The 20,273-nt window shown below is 50.4% G+C and overlaps 2 protein-coding genes across 4 annotated transcripts; both read right to left on the bottom strand.

Annotated features, from left to right (window-relative positions):
* Window positions 1–792: 792 nt before the first annotated feature.
* On the bottom strand, window positions 793–7,285 carry LOC119802732 (mitochondrial uncoupling protein 2). The gene is made up of 8 exons (XM_038313825.2): window positions 7,129–7,285; window positions 6,257–6,418; window positions 3,858–4,079; window positions 3,522–3,732; window positions 2,557–2,751; window positions 2,384–2,485; window positions 1,922–2,102; window positions 793–1,179 (listed from the first exon to the last, which is right to left on the bottom strand). Exons 3-8 carry the CDS (start codon window positions 3,981–3,983, stop codon window positions 1,065–1,067), a joined length of 930 nt encoding a protein of 309 aa, XP_038169753.1. The 5' UTR covers window positions 3,984–4,079; window positions 6,257–6,418; window positions 7,129–7,285; the 3' UTR covers window positions 793–1,064.
* A 7,499-nt stretch (window positions 7,286–14,784) lies between these two features.
* Ucp3 (uncoupling protein 3) lies at window positions 14,785–20,025 on the bottom strand. 3 transcript variants are annotated; one of them, XM_038313967.1, is made up of 6 exons: window positions 19,900–20,025; window positions 19,212–19,413; window positions 18,842–19,042; window positions 17,780–17,881; window positions 17,206–17,386; window positions 14,785–14,899 (listed from the first exon to the last, which is right to left on the bottom strand). In XM_038313967.1, exons 1-6 carry the CDS (start codon window positions 20,023–20,025, stop codon window positions 14,785–14,787), a joined length of 927 nt encoding a protein of 308 aa, XP_038169895.1. The 3 variants fall into 3 exon arrangements, with proteins under 3 accessions (XP_038169895.1, XP_038169896.1, XP_038169897.1); XM_038313968.1 differs by lacking the exon at window positions 17,780–17,881; XM_038313969.1 differs by lacking the exon at window positions 18,842–19,042.
* Window positions 20,026–20,273: the final 248 nt, after the last annotated feature.

Genomic DNA, 20,273 nt, shown 5'->3' with positions numbered 1-20,273 from the left:
CCTCGCTCCCCTACCTGAAGACAGCTGGAAAGAGGACGAAGTGAACAACCTAAGCCTTGGCTGGTCGCCAACCTCGGAGAGGGTAAGACTTCCAAAAGAGGGTCCTCAGAAGTCAGTTGTGGTGCTGTAATCCCAGCACTTAGGAAGCTGAGGCACAATCATAATGAGTTTGAGGACAGCCTGGACTACAAAGTGAGTTCCAGGCCAGCCTGGGCTATAGTGTGAAACCCTGTCTCAAACATCAAAACAAAATCACTACAGGCTGAATGTTTGCCAGGGACCCAAGCCCAGTCCTTCAGTGTGTCAGAGCACACCTAAGGGTGTGATTATAGTTAAGGAGAGCCTAACTTGCTCTCAAGAGTCTATGACTTGGGGAGGTAGGTTACGTGTTTTAAAACAAGCCCCTCCAAATGGAAGGTTCTGGAGTTTGTCTACATCTCTCAACAAGCTGATGTTCGGGGACAGGAGTATTTTCACTGTGTGGATCGGCAGGCCTGGCCAGTGGGGGTGAGGATGGCAGCTCTAGAGTGGCCAGGTGCTGAGTGACAGCTTACAGAGCCCCGAGGGAAGGGCAGGTGGGCAAGGGTTCTGCTGTTTCCCTGGACTGTTCCACTGTCCCCTCAATGTAGGCTGGGTCTGGAGGAATGGACTAGATGACCCCATGAACCCTTCCCCTGATGTTACCGTCATCCCCTTTTAAAGTCATTGGCTTCCTCCCCTGTCTGCCAAGGTGCTGAAAAGGCCCATTGGCCCAAGACCTCTAAACACAGTTTATGAGAGATAGAAGACACCAACGTTGAGCTTGCTTTATGGGCGGAGGCTGGCTGAGCTGGGTTGGGAATGAAGGCAAAAATTTGGGTTTAACTGTTAAAATGACTAAGGGCTCAATGACTGGTGCCAGGCCTTCTCACTGTGGGGCCATCAGCACTAGGGCACAGGGAGATGATGTGGGAAGGGAGTAGGGGTGAGGGAAATGAGGGACCGGAAAGGTGTGGGGCTGGGCAGAGGATGGAGGAAAAGGCAGGGCAGAGAGGGAAGCAGGGTCCAGCATCAGTGGAAGAGGCTCAAAAGGGTGCCTCTCGGGATCCGTAGGCAGCCATCAGAGCCCTTTTGAGCTGCTCATAGGTGACAAACATCACTACGTTCCAGGACCCCAAGCGGAGGAAGGAAGGCATGAACCTAGAAAGAGAAAATACAAGTCATGGAGGTACCTTCACCCTCTGCTTCTACCACGGGGCCTAGCCATCCATCCAGCCCATGGACTCTGTCTCAAAGGGCTGAGAGGACCTGGAGAAGAGCCCCACAGCTCTGTGCCCAAGAGCAAGAATCCCCAGCAGCCAACTCACTAGTTTTGCTGTACTGGTGAGTAGAATCCTCAAGCATGCTAGGCAAGCACTCTACCACTGAGCCACTCCCCTTCCCCTTTAAAAAACAGAGGTGAGACCAAGGTCCTCCCAACTCCCCCCAGGTCCAGGAAGGTGATCCACCAAGCTGAGAAGGCTCCCACAGAGCCCGTCCATGAAGAACAATCAGAGCCCAGAGCCATTGTCCTTTGCTTCTCAGTCAGCCCCCGCTGTTGGCCACATTCAGAGAGTGGGAACCCTGATGGCTCCTTGGCCTTGAGAGGGAGGGAGGGGAGGTATGGGTGGAGGGGAGGGGAGGGAAGGGGGAGAAGGAGGGGAGGGAAGGGGGAGGAGGAGGGAAGGGAGGGGGGAGGAGGAGGAAAGGAGATGGAAATTTTTAAATATAAAAAAAATAAACCATGAGGGAAAAAAAAATAAATAAATAAAATAAAAAAAAAAAAAAAAAAAAAACAGAGGTGACCACAACTTTGGGGTGTTTGGCACTTGGCTGCATCTCACTTCCTGGTGGTTCCCTCCCTTCTATGAGGCCTGGAGTTGGGTGGGGATCAGAGGCTCACCCCTTGTAGAAGGCTCGGGGTCCCTCCTTCCGGAGCATGGTAAGGGCACAGTGACCTGCGCTGCGGTACTGGCCCAAGGCAGAGTTCATATATCTCGTCTTGACCACATCGACGGGGGAGGCGATGACCGTGGTGCAGAAGCCCGCCCCGAAGGCGGAAGTGAAGTGGCAAGGGAGGTCATCTGCCAGAGCAGCAGGAAAGGCAGTCAGCTCTCCCCAGCCCCCCCGACCCGTGACTGCAGCAGGAAAGAGTTGTAGGGAGAGGTTTAAAAGACACAGACTGCAGCTAGGATCCCTTAGAAGGATTTAAAAGATTCTTTTGGCCAATCTAGCCTGTTCTAATATGTACAAAGTGAATTTGAATGGTGAGAAATATAAACTATAAGCAAAAGGCAAACAAGATGAGAAGATGTGGTGTTTAGAGAACGATACCTGCCCCCAGCTCTTACCAACCCCAACATACCTGTCATGAGGTTGGCCTTCAGGAGAGTATCCTTGATGAGGTCATAGGTCACTAGCTCAGCACAGTTGACAATGGCATTACGGGCAACATTGGGAGAGGTCCCTGTAGAGGAAGGAGAGTTTTTGTGAGCCCAGGGTGTGAGAGAAAGGAGGGGAGGACAGGAAAGCACACACCTTTCCAGAGGCCCTGGATGCCCTCCTCTCGTGCAATGGTCTTGTAGGCTTCAACGGTGCTCTGGTATCTCCGACCACTGCCAGCCCGGGCCTGAGCCTGGAAGCGGACCTTTACCACATCTGTAGGTTGGGCCACAGCGACAGCTAGGGCACCTGTGGTGCTACCTGCCAGGAGGCGGCTCCCGATGCCTGCATCTGTGGGCACACAAAGGGTCAGTGGTCAGCCAGGCTTGTACTCACGTACACCATACTCCTGCCAAACCACCATGCAACTAGACTACTCTTGCTCTATATAGTCCTCACAGGGGTATAACAAGGAGTAACACAAAACGGAGACAGTACTTTCTCAAATGTGCTCATTTAAGCTACTTTGCAGTCTTGGGAAATCAGTCAGTTCCATCTACCAAATGTGAAACCCAAGACCAAGAGAGGTGACTTCTCCTAGGAGAACTGGAATGGAGACAGGTTCTCGGTGGAGCTCTACCTCTTCCTACAATGTCATCCTGGGAAAAGCATCCTTGCCGTAGGTGCTCAGTTTCCTCACATGTCACATACTTAATGTCAGCACTTGGGAGGCTGAGGCAGGTAGAGATGGCCTGACTCCAGGCCAGCCAGGGCTGTACAGTAAGAGCTTATCTCAACTCCCTACTCTCCAAGGAAAGCTTATTAAGGAAATAAAAGAATACAGGCTATCAGGGCAAAAGGGTGTGGTTGCTGTCCAGTGTGCCTTTGGCCCAGTCCTTCCCCTATTTCAAGCCTCAGGTGACCCAGGAGGTCACCTACTGCCGTGGTGGTTGTGAAGACTCTCATGGGCTCATACCCTGCTCATAGCCTAGACAGCCTTGGTGGGGTCCCTTCCACTTCTCCACTCCTCTGATCCTCCCAGGGGTCTTGGGAAGCCTAAAGGAGCCATTCAGCTAAGCGAACTAAGGTCATAATCGGCTGAGTCCTAGCTGCACACTCACGTTCTGAGCCCTTGGTGTAGAACTGCTTTACAGAGTCGTAGAGGCCAATGCGGACCGAAGCAAAGCTCATCTGGCGTTGCAGGCCGGCGACCAGCCCATTGTAGAGGCTGCGTGGACCCTCGGTGCGCACCATGGTTAGGATGGTGCCCAGCACGCCACGGTACTGGGCGTTGGCTGCAGTGCGCACTAGCCCTTGATTTTCTCCTTGGATCTGAAAGGCCAAGATGGAGTGGCTATAAGCACTGGCGGATGGTTCTGCTGATCTCATGCCAGCTCTAGAATTCTCATCGCCCCTGACGGGTCTGACCCAGGGAGGGAGCTACATTTTATCCTGACCTGCAGCCGGACTTTGGCGGTGTCTAGAGGAAATGTGATGAGATCTGCAATGCAGGCAGCTGTCCCAGCTCCCAGGAACTTTACGGTGGCTGTCGGGGGCACATCTGTGGCCTTGAAACCAACCATGATTCTGGTCTCCTTCTACCTCCCAGAAGATGGAGAAAAATCGGAGAAGTGGGAGCCTTCGATCAGCAAGACGAGACAGAGGAACTCTGCCGGAATCTAAGCCAAAAGAAGAGAAGACCTTGGGTAACAGCGTCCCCCAGCCTCCCTCCCTCTCTCCGCCTACCTACCCCTGCCCACTTTCCCTATAGTACCAAGGAGGTCTCAGGGGTTACAGGAGGGAAACCAGAGGAGAGATCCAAGAGTAGTCAGGCAGGGTCTGGGAAGCAATTCCTGCAAGGAGCTGAGATTCTGTGAAGGGTTCCCTCTTATTTAGTGTAGGGACAATGGCTTCCGGGTCATTCTGAGACTGCCTCACAGCCACCAATGGGCTCCTGATCTGCTGGCACAGACTGCAAAGAGGAGGCCCACATTCCTGTTCTGTGGGTCTATCCCAAGGGCTACAGAAGTAAGGGAAAGTTCTGCCAGAGCAGGACCTGGCAGGTCAAACCCTACAGGGGAGGTTCTGGCTGGTATGTAATTACTGAAGAGACATGTTAATATCATCCTTGCTAGCCCCCACAGCTCAGGTCCTTTGCTTCCACGGGTGTAGGTTTACAGAGGTTCACCATCCACCTCTCCAGGTTTACTGGCAGGCACAGGGGAAAGACGGGAGACCCGGTCCACCAGGAGGCCTGTTTGTTTTCCTCCAGTGGGGGGACATTCTCAGTTCTTTGTGGTGGGATGGGAGGTGCAGGTCACAGCTATGCAGAGGAGATACAGGAAACCAAAAGACCCATTTTGTTCTTAGAGTTGGAACACCACCCTTCTCACTGCCCCAGGAGGAAGTGAGCCCAGCACCCAGTGGGGGAGGGTGACCTTCTTCTTCCCTAATTTCACTTCTCTGATTTCATTGGCGCTACTGTTCTGAGCTCAGCTTGATTGGCTGCCTGTGTTGCTAGGGCTCAGGAGGAGAGCCCTAGCTGGGGGAGGGAGGATGTGGTGGTAGTCACCTGTGAACACAGACAACCATGGAAACAAAACAGCTGGGACAAACAGGGCTATCAGAGCAGCTCACCATGACAACGGGTTCTCCTTGAGTCTCGGGCCCCTGGGGCTTAGTGAGACTAGGAATCAAATGGCAAACTGTAAGGGTGAAGGTGCTCCTAGACTCCAGCAGACACCTCCTGAGAGCAGCCCTCCCTAGCTCATGTCCGCAGGCTCCACAGCTGCTCAGTTTGTTCTGTCTATACTGTAATGCCTCAGTTTTCTCAGTCCCAGGCTCTGAGGGGCCTCTTCACAACAGAAGCCCTTTCACGCCAATCCAACAGTTCTGAGATGCTTTGAGCAAACCTCTTCTCCAGGCATTAGTGGCATGATGCATGCATGAGTGCATTGCACGCATGTCTGCCTGATCTGGAGCTAAATGGTAGCATAGTGGGAAACCCAGGAAGATGAAGTTTCAGTTGCTGTCCAGACAAAAACATGAGGCTCAGCTGCCATTATGAATGCTGTTTCGGGTTTTCCAAAGGTCAGACCCTCAAGGGTTGGTATAGCAGCAAAGATCATCTGTACTAAAGCTATTGCTACAACTAAAACCCAGGCCTAGAAAGTCAATCGTGCTAGGCATGGTGGTGCATGCCATTAGTTCCTGGACTTGGGAGGCAGAGGCAGGCGGATCTCTGGGTTCAAGGCCAGCCTGGCCTACACAGGTCAACCAAAGATGTGTGGTGAGACCCTGATGACCCCCACAAGCAAAACAAAACAAAACAAAAAACCATTTGATAGGACCAGACAAGTGAAACTGTAGGTAGTAAAAACCTAATCTCATTTACAGGGATGGTCATGGGTAAAGGTGGGTAAAGGTGCTTACCACTGACCACTGAGGAACTAAGATTGATGCCTGGGGCCCATACGGTAGGTTTTGTCTTCTGACCTCCATCTACCTGCCCTGGCACCCACATGCCTTCACACACACACACACACACACACACACACACACACACACACACACGGACAAAATACAACAAATACAGAACCAGACGCCCAATAAACTCCTGCCCCCTCTGCTGCTGACTGTGGAGTCCGGTCCTGCTTGGGTTAGGCTTTTCCTTTACACACTGCAGACCGCCATCTTTAAGGGCCAGAAGGCAACCAGGGTGGTGAGAGTACGTACTGAATTATGAAGAGTCACTTGCCAGGGTGGAGAAGGGTAGTTTTGAAGACCTGTTGACTGCAGTCCTGGACTACAGACAGACCTGAGAGAGGACAGCCGGCTTCCTTAGCCTGGCTCTTACCTGGCGCGGAGCTTTGAGGTCTCACACTGAGGCCTCCAGGATCAGGCTTCTCTAAAGGTGTCCCTTTCTTCAAAACTGCCAGTGGCTACCATGGCCTGATCCCCTCGATTTTCCATAGAAAGTGGCTGGGAGACAAAACACTTAAAGATCATACTATGTGTCCTGTGGGTGAGAGGAAAGAAGCCAAGTTTAGAACGGGTTGTTCTCTTTGCAGGAACACAGCCTACAAAGGAAGGGTCACCTGCCACACAAACCCTTTCAGACAGCCTGCTGGGAGGGAGGGACCCAGGGCCTGTTTCACTCAGGGTAGCCACGTCTCCCACACTCTGGCTGAATTCCAAACTTCTTTCCCCCACAGTTGTGCAGATAGGCAGCCTGGCTGTGCTGGGATACAGTCACTTGACTGTTGAGTGGAGAATTGTGTCTCTGTGTGCGACCATGATAAGCGAGCTCAGTCCCTCTGTGAGTCCCTACTCCCACCTCTGGTCTCAGGCAGATTGGAGAGTCTGACAGTGTCCAATTAATTTCTAGGCCTCCTCCAGGCACAAACAACCCCAGAAACCAGAACAGGTTTGAGGGCACATGGCACAGAGCAGTCTGGTGACAGTCATTCTGGTGACCGCTGATGAGGAAGTCCCCTACCCCCACCCCCACAAAGGCAGGCTGTATGCATCGTGGCCAAGGGGAAGGAGTGGACGGATAAAGGCTAACCTACAACCAAATGGACGCCAGAGACACAGAACAAAGGGAAAGAGAAAGAAAGGAACAAGAGAGGGCAAACTAGGCCTCCAGGGAAGGGAAAAAGAAAGAGCAGAGAGAGATGCAGTGGGAGGGAGCAGGTGCGGCCGGCGCAGGGCTGGGGCCACGCTCACCGGACCGCAGGAGAACACGCTAGTGAGGGCGGCGGTGTCCGACGACGACGGGCAAGTGGTGGCTGCCTAGGAAGCGCTCGATCCGAAGGCACTGCGGGCGGGGCTGACAGTGGCTGCGAACCCGCGGCTGAGGAACTTAAGGCTCGCGGGCGTGGTCGGGGCGTGGTGTGGCCGGGGCGGAGCCAAGGCGGCCCACTCCCCCGGTGAGAGGGCGTTTCCAGCTGTGGTCCCCCGGGCGGCCAGGGTCGCCCTTGTTTCCGCGAGGGCAGATAATCTCCCCAGAGGGTCCCGGCCTCTGGGCTCCGCCTCTGTCCCACTGTGCGGACAGCCAGCCAGACTGACCCCACGCCCTGCAAGCCACCTGCGGACCGGGCGGGGCGCGGGCTCCAGGGACCGGAACCAACCCGGGCGCGGCGGCGGGGTGAGGCTGACGTTCCCGCCTTGTGCCGCGCTCCCCGGGGACCCGGGTGCCCAACGGCTGGGGTGGGGCGAGGGCACCCGGCCTCCCCCTCTCCGTGCGCTCCGCAGCCAGGCCGGCGCCCCGCAAGGGAGACGGCAGGGCAGAGCCCAGCCTGCTGCAGTCCCAGCCCGGGAAAGACTCAGCAGGTGGACAGGACCTCAGCTAGATAGTGTCCACGCAGGGGTGACAGACATAAAAATAATACTTGAGCCCTGTGTCCGGACTAACGGGCGTTGTGGGAGGAAGCAGGTCTCAACTTATCTTTGGACTGTGTCCCTGCTTTGGTACGCGCCAGCATTTCTTCTTTTGTTTTCATTCGTGTCTGCCCCAAAGATTCGCTTCAAAGAAGTTAGATCAGGGCGTGGAACTCTTTTTTTTTTTTTTTTTCTTGCCAAGGAGTTAGTTTGGCGCCCTAAGGACAGGAAGCCGGAACTAAGGGCCTGAATATTCTGTAACAGGCTCAAGTAGGTTTGGTTTGCTGTGGAAAGTGCAGTGGGAGGGAGAGTGTTGAGTGAACCCTTGTAGAAAGCAATTGCTGTGCACCAGGTAGGTGTGGACGCCTCATTTAACCCTTCCAGGTTGTTGTTAACCTTTATTTTCCAGAGCAGGAAACTGTAGCAGTCCTCCGACCTTTGTAAGCCCTCAGACCTTAGCACAACTGACTCCATGATGGAAGTGCCATTCAGGCTTTAACAGCACCATCCCAAAATGAAAATAAAGGCCTAATCCATCAAAGTCCACAGTTCTTCAAAAGTCTCTAAAAGCGCTAACCTTGCCTTTTGGCTTCTGTCATTCAGCTTCTAGCTAGTTTTGTAAACTGAAGTACGCCAACTCTGAACCATTTTTGAGCTTAAACGCTCACCCAGAGAATGGTTTTGTGCTGCACTGGGATAGCTACCCAGTGTAATAAAGCTGGGTAGTAATAGGTATGAACCATCTTCTCTAGTGGATATTCCACAACAAAAACAAATCCAGAAAGATTAAATAATTTTCGTAATGCCACACAATGGCGCACTCTGGCTTAAACTTGGCCACTTGGGAACCAGGTATATAATGTGCCGCCCCTCCCCCCAATAAGCTTGAGCTGGGAGGGGCTGGATAACTAGTACTGCAGGGGATAAGGCAGACAATGGTTTCTGTCACTGTGGCTGGAGTCACCTCTAGAGTCACCTGGCTGGAGACACCTGGTGTTCAGCTTTTGCCTTGGGTTCTGACTCCAGCTGTGGTGAAGAGACCCCAGTGTTCTTGGCGAATCTGTGGTGGAGAGGGAGATCCAAAGGGATCCAAAAGACTGCATACCAAGGTCTTGTTCTGCTAGTTAGAAAGAGAGAATTTCAATGCCGAAGATACTCACCCTACTGTCCTTCGGATGGATTCCGAGATTATCTCTTCTTTTTTTTCTTTTATAAAGTTCAAGAGATTGTCAAAACACACAAAAAACAGAGAAAATTGAAAATATACGATAATAAACACCAGCATGAGAAGGTCAAACATTTCCAACGTATCTGGTAATTCTTGTGAAAAATATTGAGTGGATGCTGTCAGTTCCTCTCCTCAACATTATCTGATTCTTTTTCTTCTTCTCCACTACAGCCTGGCAATTGTACTTAAGTCAAGAAAATTTGGTGAATATATACATAAAGTTGCAAAACAAAACAAATAAAAAAAATCTGTTTAAAACCATGTCTCAATATGCAGCCCATGATGTTCCTTAATTTATAGTCATGCTGCCTCAGCCTCCCAAATGCTGCCACCACATCTTGTTTAAAGTTGAATTAATTTTTCTTCCTTATTCTTGCTGTGTAGCCCTAACTGGCCTGGTACGGGCCATGTAGTCCAGGTTAGCCATGAATTTGAGGCAAACATCTTGCCTTGGCTTCCCCATTGCTGGGATTATAAGCATATGCCTCCTGTCTGGCAAAAGTTGGTTTGTTTACAAACTACTAGCTGGGCATTGGTGGTGCACACAACTTTAATTCCAGCACTTGGAGGCAAACGCAGACGGATCTCTGAGTATGAGGCCAGCCTGGTCTACAGAGAGAGTTCGAGGACAGCCAGGGCTGGCTGCACAGGGAGACCCTGTCTTGAACAAAAATTAAAAACAAAATATGTTAGATAATGATGCTAATCTTAAAATATGTCTGCTAGTTTTTGAAGTTTTAAAGCTTTGGGCAATACAATAGAACTCCGACTTCCAGCTGTCACACTGGATAATGATACACAGAGGAACCCAATTAAGATGGACTGGATTCAAAAGGGAAAAGAGCCATGGCAACAAGCAGGAAGCAACTTAGTTTTGTTTTTGGAGGTTTTTAATTTTTAAAAATTACATTATATGTTGTAGGGTGCACAGAGTGTGATATGCCTGCCAAAGTCAAAGCAGGCCATAAGTACATGTACCTGATAAGCCGTCTTGTCAGCTCCAACATGTAACTTTATTAGATCTCTACTGCAGGTTGCAGGGTCTAAATCAAGGAAGCCTCCCTCCACAGTATAGGAGACTTGGGAAAAAAACTGAGTTGTTCTTACTTGTGAAGTTATATTTTTATTATGACGTGGACATGGAATTCTGCTCCTCAAAATCTCTTTGTATTCCATACTTGTCCCTTGCCAGTGTTTTGAAACGTATGAGTTCTTTGTTTAGGAAGCTGCTAAGATACTAAAATTAGAGTTTGACAATTGTTGATGAAAGATTTCCTATCAAAGAGTTGAGCCAAATGGCAAAGCAGCTTGTGGGGACTCACACTTTTAATCAAGCATTTGAGAGGCTGAGGCAAGAAGGTTATACAAAGACTCAGTTTCTGTCTGTCTACTGATCTATCACCTATCTATCTATCTATCTATCTATCATCTATCTATCTATCTATCTATCTATCATCTATCTAACTTTCTGTCTGCCTATCATCTATCTATCTATCTACATCTCTCCTTCTTTGATGCCATGTGCCTCTGCATCACCACCGGCCTCCAGAACACCTGGGCCAAGTGAGTGAGTGGAAGCCTATGAGACACCGTCTCCTAAAGTTGATTTATTCCGGGCATTTTGGGAGAGTGTTGGAAAGATGACTAACAACACTAGTCATTAAGGAAATCCAAACCAAAACCATGATGGGGTGCTACCTCATACTTATCAAGATGGCTATTATTTCAAACCCCCAAAAATAATAAGCTCTTATTAGAATATGGAGAAAATGGAGCCCTTGTGAGCAAGTAGGAGACAGTCAATGGGGGAGGGGGGACTGTTCTCCATCTTTAAATTTTTTTTTTCCGTTTTTGAGACAGGTTCTCACTTCATAGCCCTGACTGGCCTAGAACTTGATATGTAGACCAGTTGGCCTCAGACTCAAAGATCTCCCTGTCCCTGCCTCCCGAGTGCATTAAGGCATGTTCTACTATGTTTGTCTTAGTTTTGAGACAGGGTCTCACTGATTTGACTAGTCAGTCTAGTCATTGAAGACCAGGCATCCTCTTGTGTCTGCCTCCTCGGCATTGAAATTATGCAATTGCAGAAGTGCAGGAGATTCGAACTCAGGTCTCCATGATTTTGTCACAGAGCACTTTACTGACTGACCCATCTCATCACCGCGTACTTCTTTTAGAGACAGGGTTTTACATAGCCTGGGTTTGACTGGAACTAAGAAGCAGAGACTGTAGTTGAGCCACCAGTTTGGTTCTCTTCTTCTAATGGCTGAAGCTACAGGGGGCAGGCATTCAGCTACTTGATCAATAGCTGCCAAACCCTTCTCCTATGTTGGCTGTAGTGGTAGTGACCTCAGAGCAAACCCTACATCTTCCCCAAAGAAGGCAGAGATCAGAGCCCAGTTGGAATTATTCTGCTGTTCCCACGTCCAGTAGACATGTGAGCCATGTTGCTGTTACTCTTGAAGTTAAGCAGTTGGTAATGGTGTGTGTAGGGTGTGTGTGTGGGGTGAGTGGGTATATGTGTAGGGTATGTGTGTGTGTGTGGGACACACAACTGCTTTGACCCAACCATTTTTGTGGAGACTGTAGGAGCTGTCAGTTATACAAATACTCCCAGGACTCCTCCAGATGCTGTCATGGGAACCTTGGCTGCTTTTAATATCCCATAGGTACCCAGAAAGACCTTGATTCATCTTCAAATGCCCAGTTGTTTATATACACAATAGAGCTTAACTTCCAGTGTGTGTGTGTGTGTGTGTGTGTGTGTGTGTGTGCCTGGATGCGTGTTTGTGCGTGTGGGGTGGAGGGATGGGTGGGTGGGGTAGCAATAAGATATAAAGGAGAAACCAGACCATGACAGGAGAAAAGGTTTAAGGAAGGGATGTGGGGAGCTGGGCAATCAAATCAGGTGACATGGTGGTGGTAAAGGGGCCTGAGCAGAGTGTAGGGAAAACATGGAGAGAAGAGCAGGGGAGGAGGAGCAAACCAAGTGTATATGAAAGATCCCAGCACAGAGGAAGGTGGACCTCTGTGAGTGTGTGTGTGTGTGCAGTGCACAGAGGAAGGTGGACCTTTGTGAGTGTGTGTGTGTGTGTGTGCAGTGCCAGAGGAAGGTGGACCTCTGTGAGTGTGTGTGTGTGTGTGTGTGTGTGTGTGTGCAGTGCACAGAGGAAGGTGGACCTCTGTGAGTGTGTGTGTGTGCAGTGCACAGAGGAAGATGGACCTTTGTGAGTGTGTGTGTGTGTGTGCAGTGCCAGAGGAAGGTGGACCTCTGTGAGTGTGTGTGTGTGTGTGTGTGTGCAGTGCACAGAGGAAGGTGGACCTCTGTGAGTGTGTATGTGTGCAGTGCCAGAGGAAGGTGGACCTCTGTGAGTGTGTGTGTGTGTGTGTGTATGCAGTGCCAGAGGAAGCTGGACCTCTGTGAGCATGTGTGTGTGTGTGTACAGTGCACAGAGGAAGGTGGACCTCTGTGAGTATGTGTGTGTGTTGTGTGTGTGTGTGTGTGTGTGTGTGCAGTGCCAGAGTAGGACGGGGCGGGGTGTCAGTTCCTTTGGACCCAGAGTTACAGGCATTTATGAGCTGCCTGCCATGTGAGTGTTAGGAACTCTGATCCTCTGCAAGAGCAACTTGTGCTCTTAATTGCTGAGCCATCTTTCTGTTCTCCTCCCCTGCAAGGTGTTTCTAGTGGGGCAGGGGTGTCACTGACAGTTCTCCGGGAGGACACTGAGAAGCAAAGGTTCTCTGTGGCTAGGTGGCTAGTCCAGTGAGGGAAGATGAGGCTTGGAGACTGATTCTGCTCTTTCTTTTTTCTTTTCCAGACCAGGTCTCACAGGTCTCAGGGTGACCTTGAACTCCTGATCCATGCCTTCCTCTACCTCTTGTGTGCTGGGATCACGGGAGAGTGTCACCACGTCTGGTTTATGTGGTGCTGAGGGTCACACTCTGGGATATGCATGCTAGGAAAGTGCTCTAACAGGTGAGTCCATCTCCAGCCTGGAGCTCCTGACTTCCATCAGAGCCAACAAAGCTCCGGAGAAGCAAGATGAGACATTATATATCACATGTGTAACAGTGTAAAACAGCTTAAAAGATGTGCACTGTCTTAGTTACTTTTCTATGGCTGTGATAAGACACCATGACCAAGGCAGTTGCTTAGAGAAGGAAGTTTTATTTGGGGCTGACAGTTCCAGAGAGAAAGCGTCCGTCTTGGCAAGGAGGTCTGGCAGCAGGCACAGGGGCTGGAGCAGCCACTGAGAACTCACATGTCAAACCAAAAACAGGAAATAGAAAAACTGGGAATGGCACAAGTCTTTGGATTCTCAAAGCCAGTTCCCATTGACACACTTCTTCCAGAAAGGCCCCATCTTCTAAACTTCCCCAAACAGCCACTAACAACTGGGGACCAAGTATTCAAATGCCTGAGGCATCTGGGGGACCTCCTTCAAACTGCCATGTGCAGTTAAACTTTCTTTCTACTCATTCCTCTGTTTGTTGTGTTTGTACATATGTACATCACATGCATGTATGGGTGCTCGGGTGGTGGCCAGATGACAACTTGCAAGAGTGAGTTCTCTCCTTCCACCACTGAACCGTTTTTGTTGCCAGATGCACAGTCTTAAGCTTGGAAATTGGTCCTGTACTCAGCCATCCCTTTTGTAGATGGAAGGCTGAAGGCTTATCAGGTACAACATTGTCTCTGCAGGCAAAGGCAGTGGGAGAAGAAGGAAGTCTAGGAGGGTGGAATTGGGTCTGTTGCTACCCTGACAAGCAGGACTTGAGAAAATCTGTCAGGGAGAGAAAGCTGGAAAACAGTCCTTATTTTCCTTAAGGTGGGAATTCTTTTTATTGAGGCATAACAATTTTATAAAGATTGTGGGTCCTGACGCTTTGGACTGACGGACAGGCAGCCCTCTGAGGTCACCAGACAGCAGGTTCCCATGGCTTCCGTCATTTGTGGTCCTCACCATGCTGGTGTGGACGGCCTTACCACAACAAGCGCATTTCCTCAGGCTTCCTCTTTGGACAGAACCTCTCCTAAACCATTGTCTTCACTTTACATCTGCAGACGAGCATTGTTTGTATAAAGTGCTTCCATGCCCTGCTTCTCTCTAGATCTTCCCAACACCCTGAGGTAGATAGGGAGGGGCTGTGATCCACCGTACATCTTCAGTCCTCTAGTGTCCTGGGTGGGCCGTCAGCCTCGCTTGTATGGGCTCAATGTTTTCTTCTTCCTTTCTCATTTTCCCCCGCATCTTACTGGAGTCCACTTGGCAGATTCCGTACGGAAGGGCAGATGTCCCTGGGTGACTGCGAAGGCTGCCGTCACAGCTTTGTAGTGAAGTACAGCTATCCCTGGGGTATCCAGTGAGCTGATCTTCCCAAAGCTTGCAACCTTTCCTGTTTTTTTTTATTTATTGTCTAATCCTACATTTCAGGGAAGCTGGCAAATCTTCCTTTTGTCCAAAGGAATCTGATGTTCTTTTTTTTTTTTTCTCTTGCCTAAATGTTAGGCATCAGACCGGAAGGGTTTTAAAAATTAATATAATTTAATTCCCATCAGGCCAGTGAAAAACAGAGGTGTTTTAGGACAAAACACGAAAGGCTAAAACTTGCCTCCTCTTTTAGTTCAGTTTCTCAAGTCAGCAAGGAGCACAGAGTTCTGTGTGGGCCAGGATCCCCTGAGTCCGCTGGGTCCACCGGGCAGAGAGCTGCAGTTTGATTCTATTCTAGGTAGCCTCGTATGAGGAAAGTAACAAGTGGCCCACTTGCCTTGTTCAAAATGGAGATTCTCGCAATACCTGAACTTTCATCAAGGCCCGTTTCAGCTGCTCGTAGGTTACAAACATCATCACATTCCAGGCTCCCAAACGCAGAAAGGAGGGCATAAATCTGAGGAGAGAAAAAACTACCACATGAAGAGGATCAGGCTAGGAGGCACAGGCACACCTACCTGTGATGTCTCCATGCTATCTGAAGGCTGCTTGTCACAATTCTTTTCTGAGACCCGTTTTGGCTTTGATGTCACTGCTGAGGGGATTTAGGCAGGAGTTGGAATCAGAAAAGGAACAATAGCTCTTTGAGGCAGGTTACCGTGTTTGGAAGTTAATTCTCAGAGGTCTGTGAGCTCACTCTGCTGGCTGCTGGCCCTTTGTTAGAAACTGAGGCCAGAGAGGCTGAAGCCCTCAAACCACAAAGTTGGTAAGTAGCACTGTAGGGTTGAGACACACTGTCTGACCCAACTCATCCTGATGCTAGGAGCTTTAGGCTCATTTACATCCAGATTTTCACCCAGAGAAAGCCCAGGCTAGGACATCAAGAAGTGGATGTGGGGCAGGGTGGAGGGACCATGGCACCAGAAATCAGCTCGTCTCCAGAAAGCTCTGCTCAGCCACTACCTGGGGGAGAGGTTCATCTGACCCTGCTTCTCAGAGGCTGGGAGGATCCTGGCCTCTGGTCCCTCAGCTCAGTCACTGTCCAATTGCTCCCTCTTGGTCCCCCTGGGTTCTGTGGGATCAAGTTATCATGTCCTGGGTATGCCAGGCCCTCTTCTGTCCCCTCGGTTTGGATTGTCTTTCCAGTCTGAAGGGCTGCTCTTTGTGCTGTAGGATTCATTTGGGCATGGCAACCAAGTACCATGGCATTTCCTTTGTTGGGAAGGGTATGGGAAGGCTTTGTTATGTAGTTCTGGCTGGACTTGAACTCAAGGCAACCCCTGCTTTAACCATTGTACCCAGCTTGTCATGGCTGTTCTTGAACCTTCATGTAAGGATTATATCACTGTGGCAATATTATCTACACACCAGAGTCAAGCCAAACCTGGGCTAAAATCCTAGCTGCTCCAACTTCAGGTGCCTTGTCTTGGAAGTAAAGACAGTAAATCTGGGTGTGCCAGCGCCTTGTCTATGATTCTCCGAGGAAGGCATAGAGCAGATCCTGACGCACACACAATGTTCAATAAATGTTTGTCAAGTGAAAGAATAAACTGAGTCACAAGCTGAAAATACTCAGATGAACAGTGTCGGGTAACAGGTTGAGTATGCCATTTCCAGACATGAGAACCTCTGTGGCTTCTGCTGGTCTGCTGCGTTCAACTAAACATCACACACCAGAAAATACTAGCTGAAGGCAACGATGTGGGAGCCAAGCAAAGACCTTACCAGTGGGATAGGGTGTGGCCTTGGTGTTGGGGCTCTGCCATTTTGTGATCTTGGGTAGCTTACCATTTTGAAGCGCATTGTGGGGACTACTACCCAGTTCAGAATGCTGTAGCAAAACCCTACATAAAGTACCTCATAAGAGGCTCAACGTAGGGACTTGGCTTTCAGGATGATGGTGAGCAACCCACACTATTGAATAACTGCTCTGTGTTTGGATTTTCAGATGATTAAAAATGGATGAGTCACTAGCCTCAGCTCCAAGGAGCTCATGCACAAGCATGAAGATGAATTTAATTTTGTAGGAGGTAAAATTACACTAGAAGTAGATCAAATAGTACTACTGAGGTTCAGGGAGAGGAGGGAAACACGTGTGAGGGAGGAGGTGGCATTTGGACTAGTTGGCAAGAGTGGCTGGGATTAGATTATACAGATGTTGAAGGAAGGCATCCCCATGGGTGAAGGTGCTGTGCACACGAATGCACACCCTTGGACTGAGTTTGAACTCTGGAACCCATGTAAAGGTAAAAGGAGGGCACCAACTTCACGACACACACACACCACACACACACACACATACCACACATAACATGATTATAGTGATAATGATAATCCTTCCATGCAAGCACAGGAAGCCTGAGTGTTGGTGTGGAAGAATGGCACTCACGTTGCCATGACTGTGGTGGTGAATGGTCAGGGCAGCAGGGGTGGAAAATCTCCCCTGCCCAAAGCATTCGGAGACAATAATTTTATCTAGTCATGGCCTACTTTTTCTTAGGCTTCTGGGATAAGAAACCCCCCAAAACCAGGTGTGGTGGTATAACCCCTGCACCAGGTGTGTATGCAGGGTTCAGAGGTGGAGCCAGGGGGATTGAAATGTCAAGGTCATTGTTGGCTAAATTCTAGGTTGGTCTGGAATTCACGAGACTCAATCAGAGGAAAAAAGGGAGAAAAGGACAAAGAAGAGAAGACAGAGAGAGAGGAAGAGAGAGAGCCCAAGTTTTCTGGAAAGAGTGGTAGAGGCAGAAGGTGGCAGCTTACCCTTTGTAGAAGGCTGTGGGGCCCTCCTGCGCCACCATCTTCAGCATACAGTGTAGCGGGCTGCGGTACCTGCCTGGGGGAGCATTCATGTATCTGGTCTTTACCACATCCACTGGGGAGGCCACCACGGTGGCACAAAAGCCAGCTCCAAAGGCAGAGACAAAGTGACAGGGGAAGTTGTCTGTAGAAGGGGAGGGAAGAGCAAATTCCAGGAATGGAGTAGGTTGTAAGCTTTGCAGAGGGAGCACTGGACACCTCCCGCGCAACCTTGACCCGGAGCACAGTACTCAGCTCTTGGTTAGTCTTCACAAGCTAGAACCTAGCATCTCTCATTTCTGAGTAAGAAAGCTGTGTAGTTTTTTTTTCTTCTTCTAGGAAACTGAAGTCAGAGAAGGCAAGTGACTGTCACAAATACACTGAGTATGGTGCTGGCCCTGGAACCCAGGGCTCTGGCCTCTAGCCTAGGCCTCTTTCCTCATCACAATCCTGAACTGGGTACTGCTCCTTGCACTGTTTTTCTGGATCCCTGATGCCTCTGAGTGGTACCCACTCCTGTCTCTCTACCCACTCTCACCAGTGAACAGGTGAGAGTCCAGCAGCTTCTCCTTGATGATGTCATAGGTCACCATCTCAGCACAGTTGACAATGGCGTTTCTCGTGATGTTGGGCCAAGTCCCTGTTAGGAAGGCAGGGAGGACGGATGAATACAATGCTCCAGCTTGGGTACTGAGCTCTATAGCAGTGGACTTGGCCAGAGGACCACACCTCAGCCAAGTAGATCCCACTTTCCTTCTGTAGTTATCAGCTATCAAACTCCTGTACCTTCACAGATGCCCATTGCTTGGCGGGCATAATTTGCACTCTGTCAACATTTCAACATGCCTCCCGGAGACCCAGAGCAGTCAGGAAAGGAAATTTTTCATGGAAGAGGGAAGCTGAGTCCCTAGGACAGTGACAGAATGAATGACAGGACCCTGGGAGGCAAGATTCACCCAGGAGAGGACAGCCTTGGCATGTGTGGGACACCAGCAAGAGAGTGCACTGGCAGCACTGTGACTGGGGTGTCCTACTCTCAAACACCACAGGGCCATTTTTCTCCTGCAAAGATTCATGGGAATGGTGGTCCAAGTGCAGGAGGGATTCTGGCATTTGCCAAGGGTTAAACACAGGGGACTCTACAGTCTTCATTCCCAAGGAAGTCCCTCACTCATCTCACTGCAGCTCCACAGCTGTGCTCCTCCATGCTTCTGTTTCTGCTCTGTCCTCTGAAGGCTTTCCCCTTCTGTCCCTACATCTTGGCCTTTGAAACCAAGTGATTTTTGGATCCAGCTTAGCCTCTTCCACCTCTGGCCTGCCTCCTGGTCCCCTGCCTGTGATATAAGCTGCACCTTGGCCTCCTTAGTTCCTCTGCAGTAAACCCAGGAGGAGGGGACACCCTGTGTTCATTTCTGTCTCTCTCAGGCTGGCCTACGCAGGGGAGGACTGGTAAGGTGAACAATATTTGAGGTCCTGTGGCAGGTGGGGTATTGTATTTGGGTGTTCTTTGGGAGAACTATGTTTTGGGAGTTCCTGCTTGCTGGGTTCCCTGTCTCAGTCCTCAGGATAGGAAAGCTCTGCCCAAGGGTATCATGTTTACCTTTCCACAGGCCTCTGACTCCTTCCTCCCTGGCAATGGTTCTGTAGGCATCCATAGTCCCTCTGTATTTCCTCTCGCCTCCAGTTCCCAGGCGTATCATGGCTTGAAATCGAACCTTCACCACATCTGTAGGCTGGGCACAGGTCACTGCCATGGCTCCCGTGGTACAGCCTGCTAAAATCCTGATGGCGATGCTGGAGTCTGGAGATGGCAGAGAGAACCGTGAGTCCTTAACACCGTCAAAATCCTGCCAGTGTCTATCACCAGTTTCCCCGCGTCCAGCTCTCCTTGTTGGACCACTCCATGTCCTTGATCCACAGGTCAGCTGAGCTCCCACGCACCCCTGGGTGTCCCTGGTGCTGGCACTCACGGTCCTCTCCTTTGGGAGTGTAGAACTGTTTGACAGAGTCGTAGAGGCCAATTCGAATGGAGGCAAAACTCATCTGACGATGCAGGCCAGCAACCAACCCGCTGTAGGGGCTGCGGGGACCCTCAGTGCGCACCATGGTCAGGATGGTTCCCAGCACGCCGCGGTACTGTACACTCTGCGCCCCTGGGTTCTCCCCCTGGATCTGAGGGACAAGTGCAGGGCCTGAGGAGCTGATGGGTGACTGGGGAAGGAGGGGTGTGTGTGCAGAACCCCTGCAGGGTCCGAGAACTAACGTAATTACCACACCAGGGTCAAAATGGCTGCGTGTGCAGCACGGTGCAGTTCACAAAGCCGCTCCCACTGATGTATCTCCTTGGCACACCGGAGCGGTTGGTTTGCCTTCCATCTTATAGTAGATTGATAGTACTCACCCAAGCCCACACCATTACTGCCTTACTTTTATGTTACCCTTTACAGTTTACAAAGCAGGGGTAGGTAAGCTGTAAAGAGCCACATCATATCTAGGTATTTGGATTATTTTGGTCCTGAGGGTTGGTGGTGGGGACCAAAGCAGTGTGTGGAGTGGCCTTCCCCTGACTCTGTGTGAGGAAGTTGGCATCTGGCTGATGCTGCACAGAAGCAGCCCCTCCTTCCTCATGAATCACAATCACTGGCCAAAGGCACCCACCTGCAGGCGGACCTTGGCAGTGTCCAGGGGGAAGGTGAGGAGATCAGCAAAACAGGCTGCAGCGCCAGCCCCTAGGAACTTCACAACAGTTGTCGGAGGCACTTCTGAAGGCTGAAGCCCAACCATGATCTTGAGTGGCTGGGCCTGGTTCCTTTGGTGCCTATGGAGGTTCAAGGAGCAGGGTTGCCTGGCAATCCTTCAGTTCCCGGAGGCAGCTGCAGGAGATAAAGCAGAGAACACACGTTGTCTGGGCTGTCTGACTCTGTCCTGCTCCCAGGGATCTCACAACACTGTAAAGGGGCTTTTCAAAGTGAGAAGACTGGGTACTGCCACACTTAAGCTGCCTGAACTTGGCCCATAAAAATCCCGTCGTT

The sequence above is a fragment of the Arvicola amphibius genome, chromosome 12 (assembly GCF_903992535.2).
Source record: "Arvicola amphibius chromosome 12, mArvAmp1.2, whole genome shotgun sequence".
NCBI classification, from domain to species: Eukaryota; Metazoa; Chordata; class Mammalia; order Rodentia; family Cricetidae; genus Arvicola; species Arvicola amphibius.
Note: the sequence above shows the minus strand (reverse complement) of the source record. Positions and strands in the feature narration are given on the sequence as shown.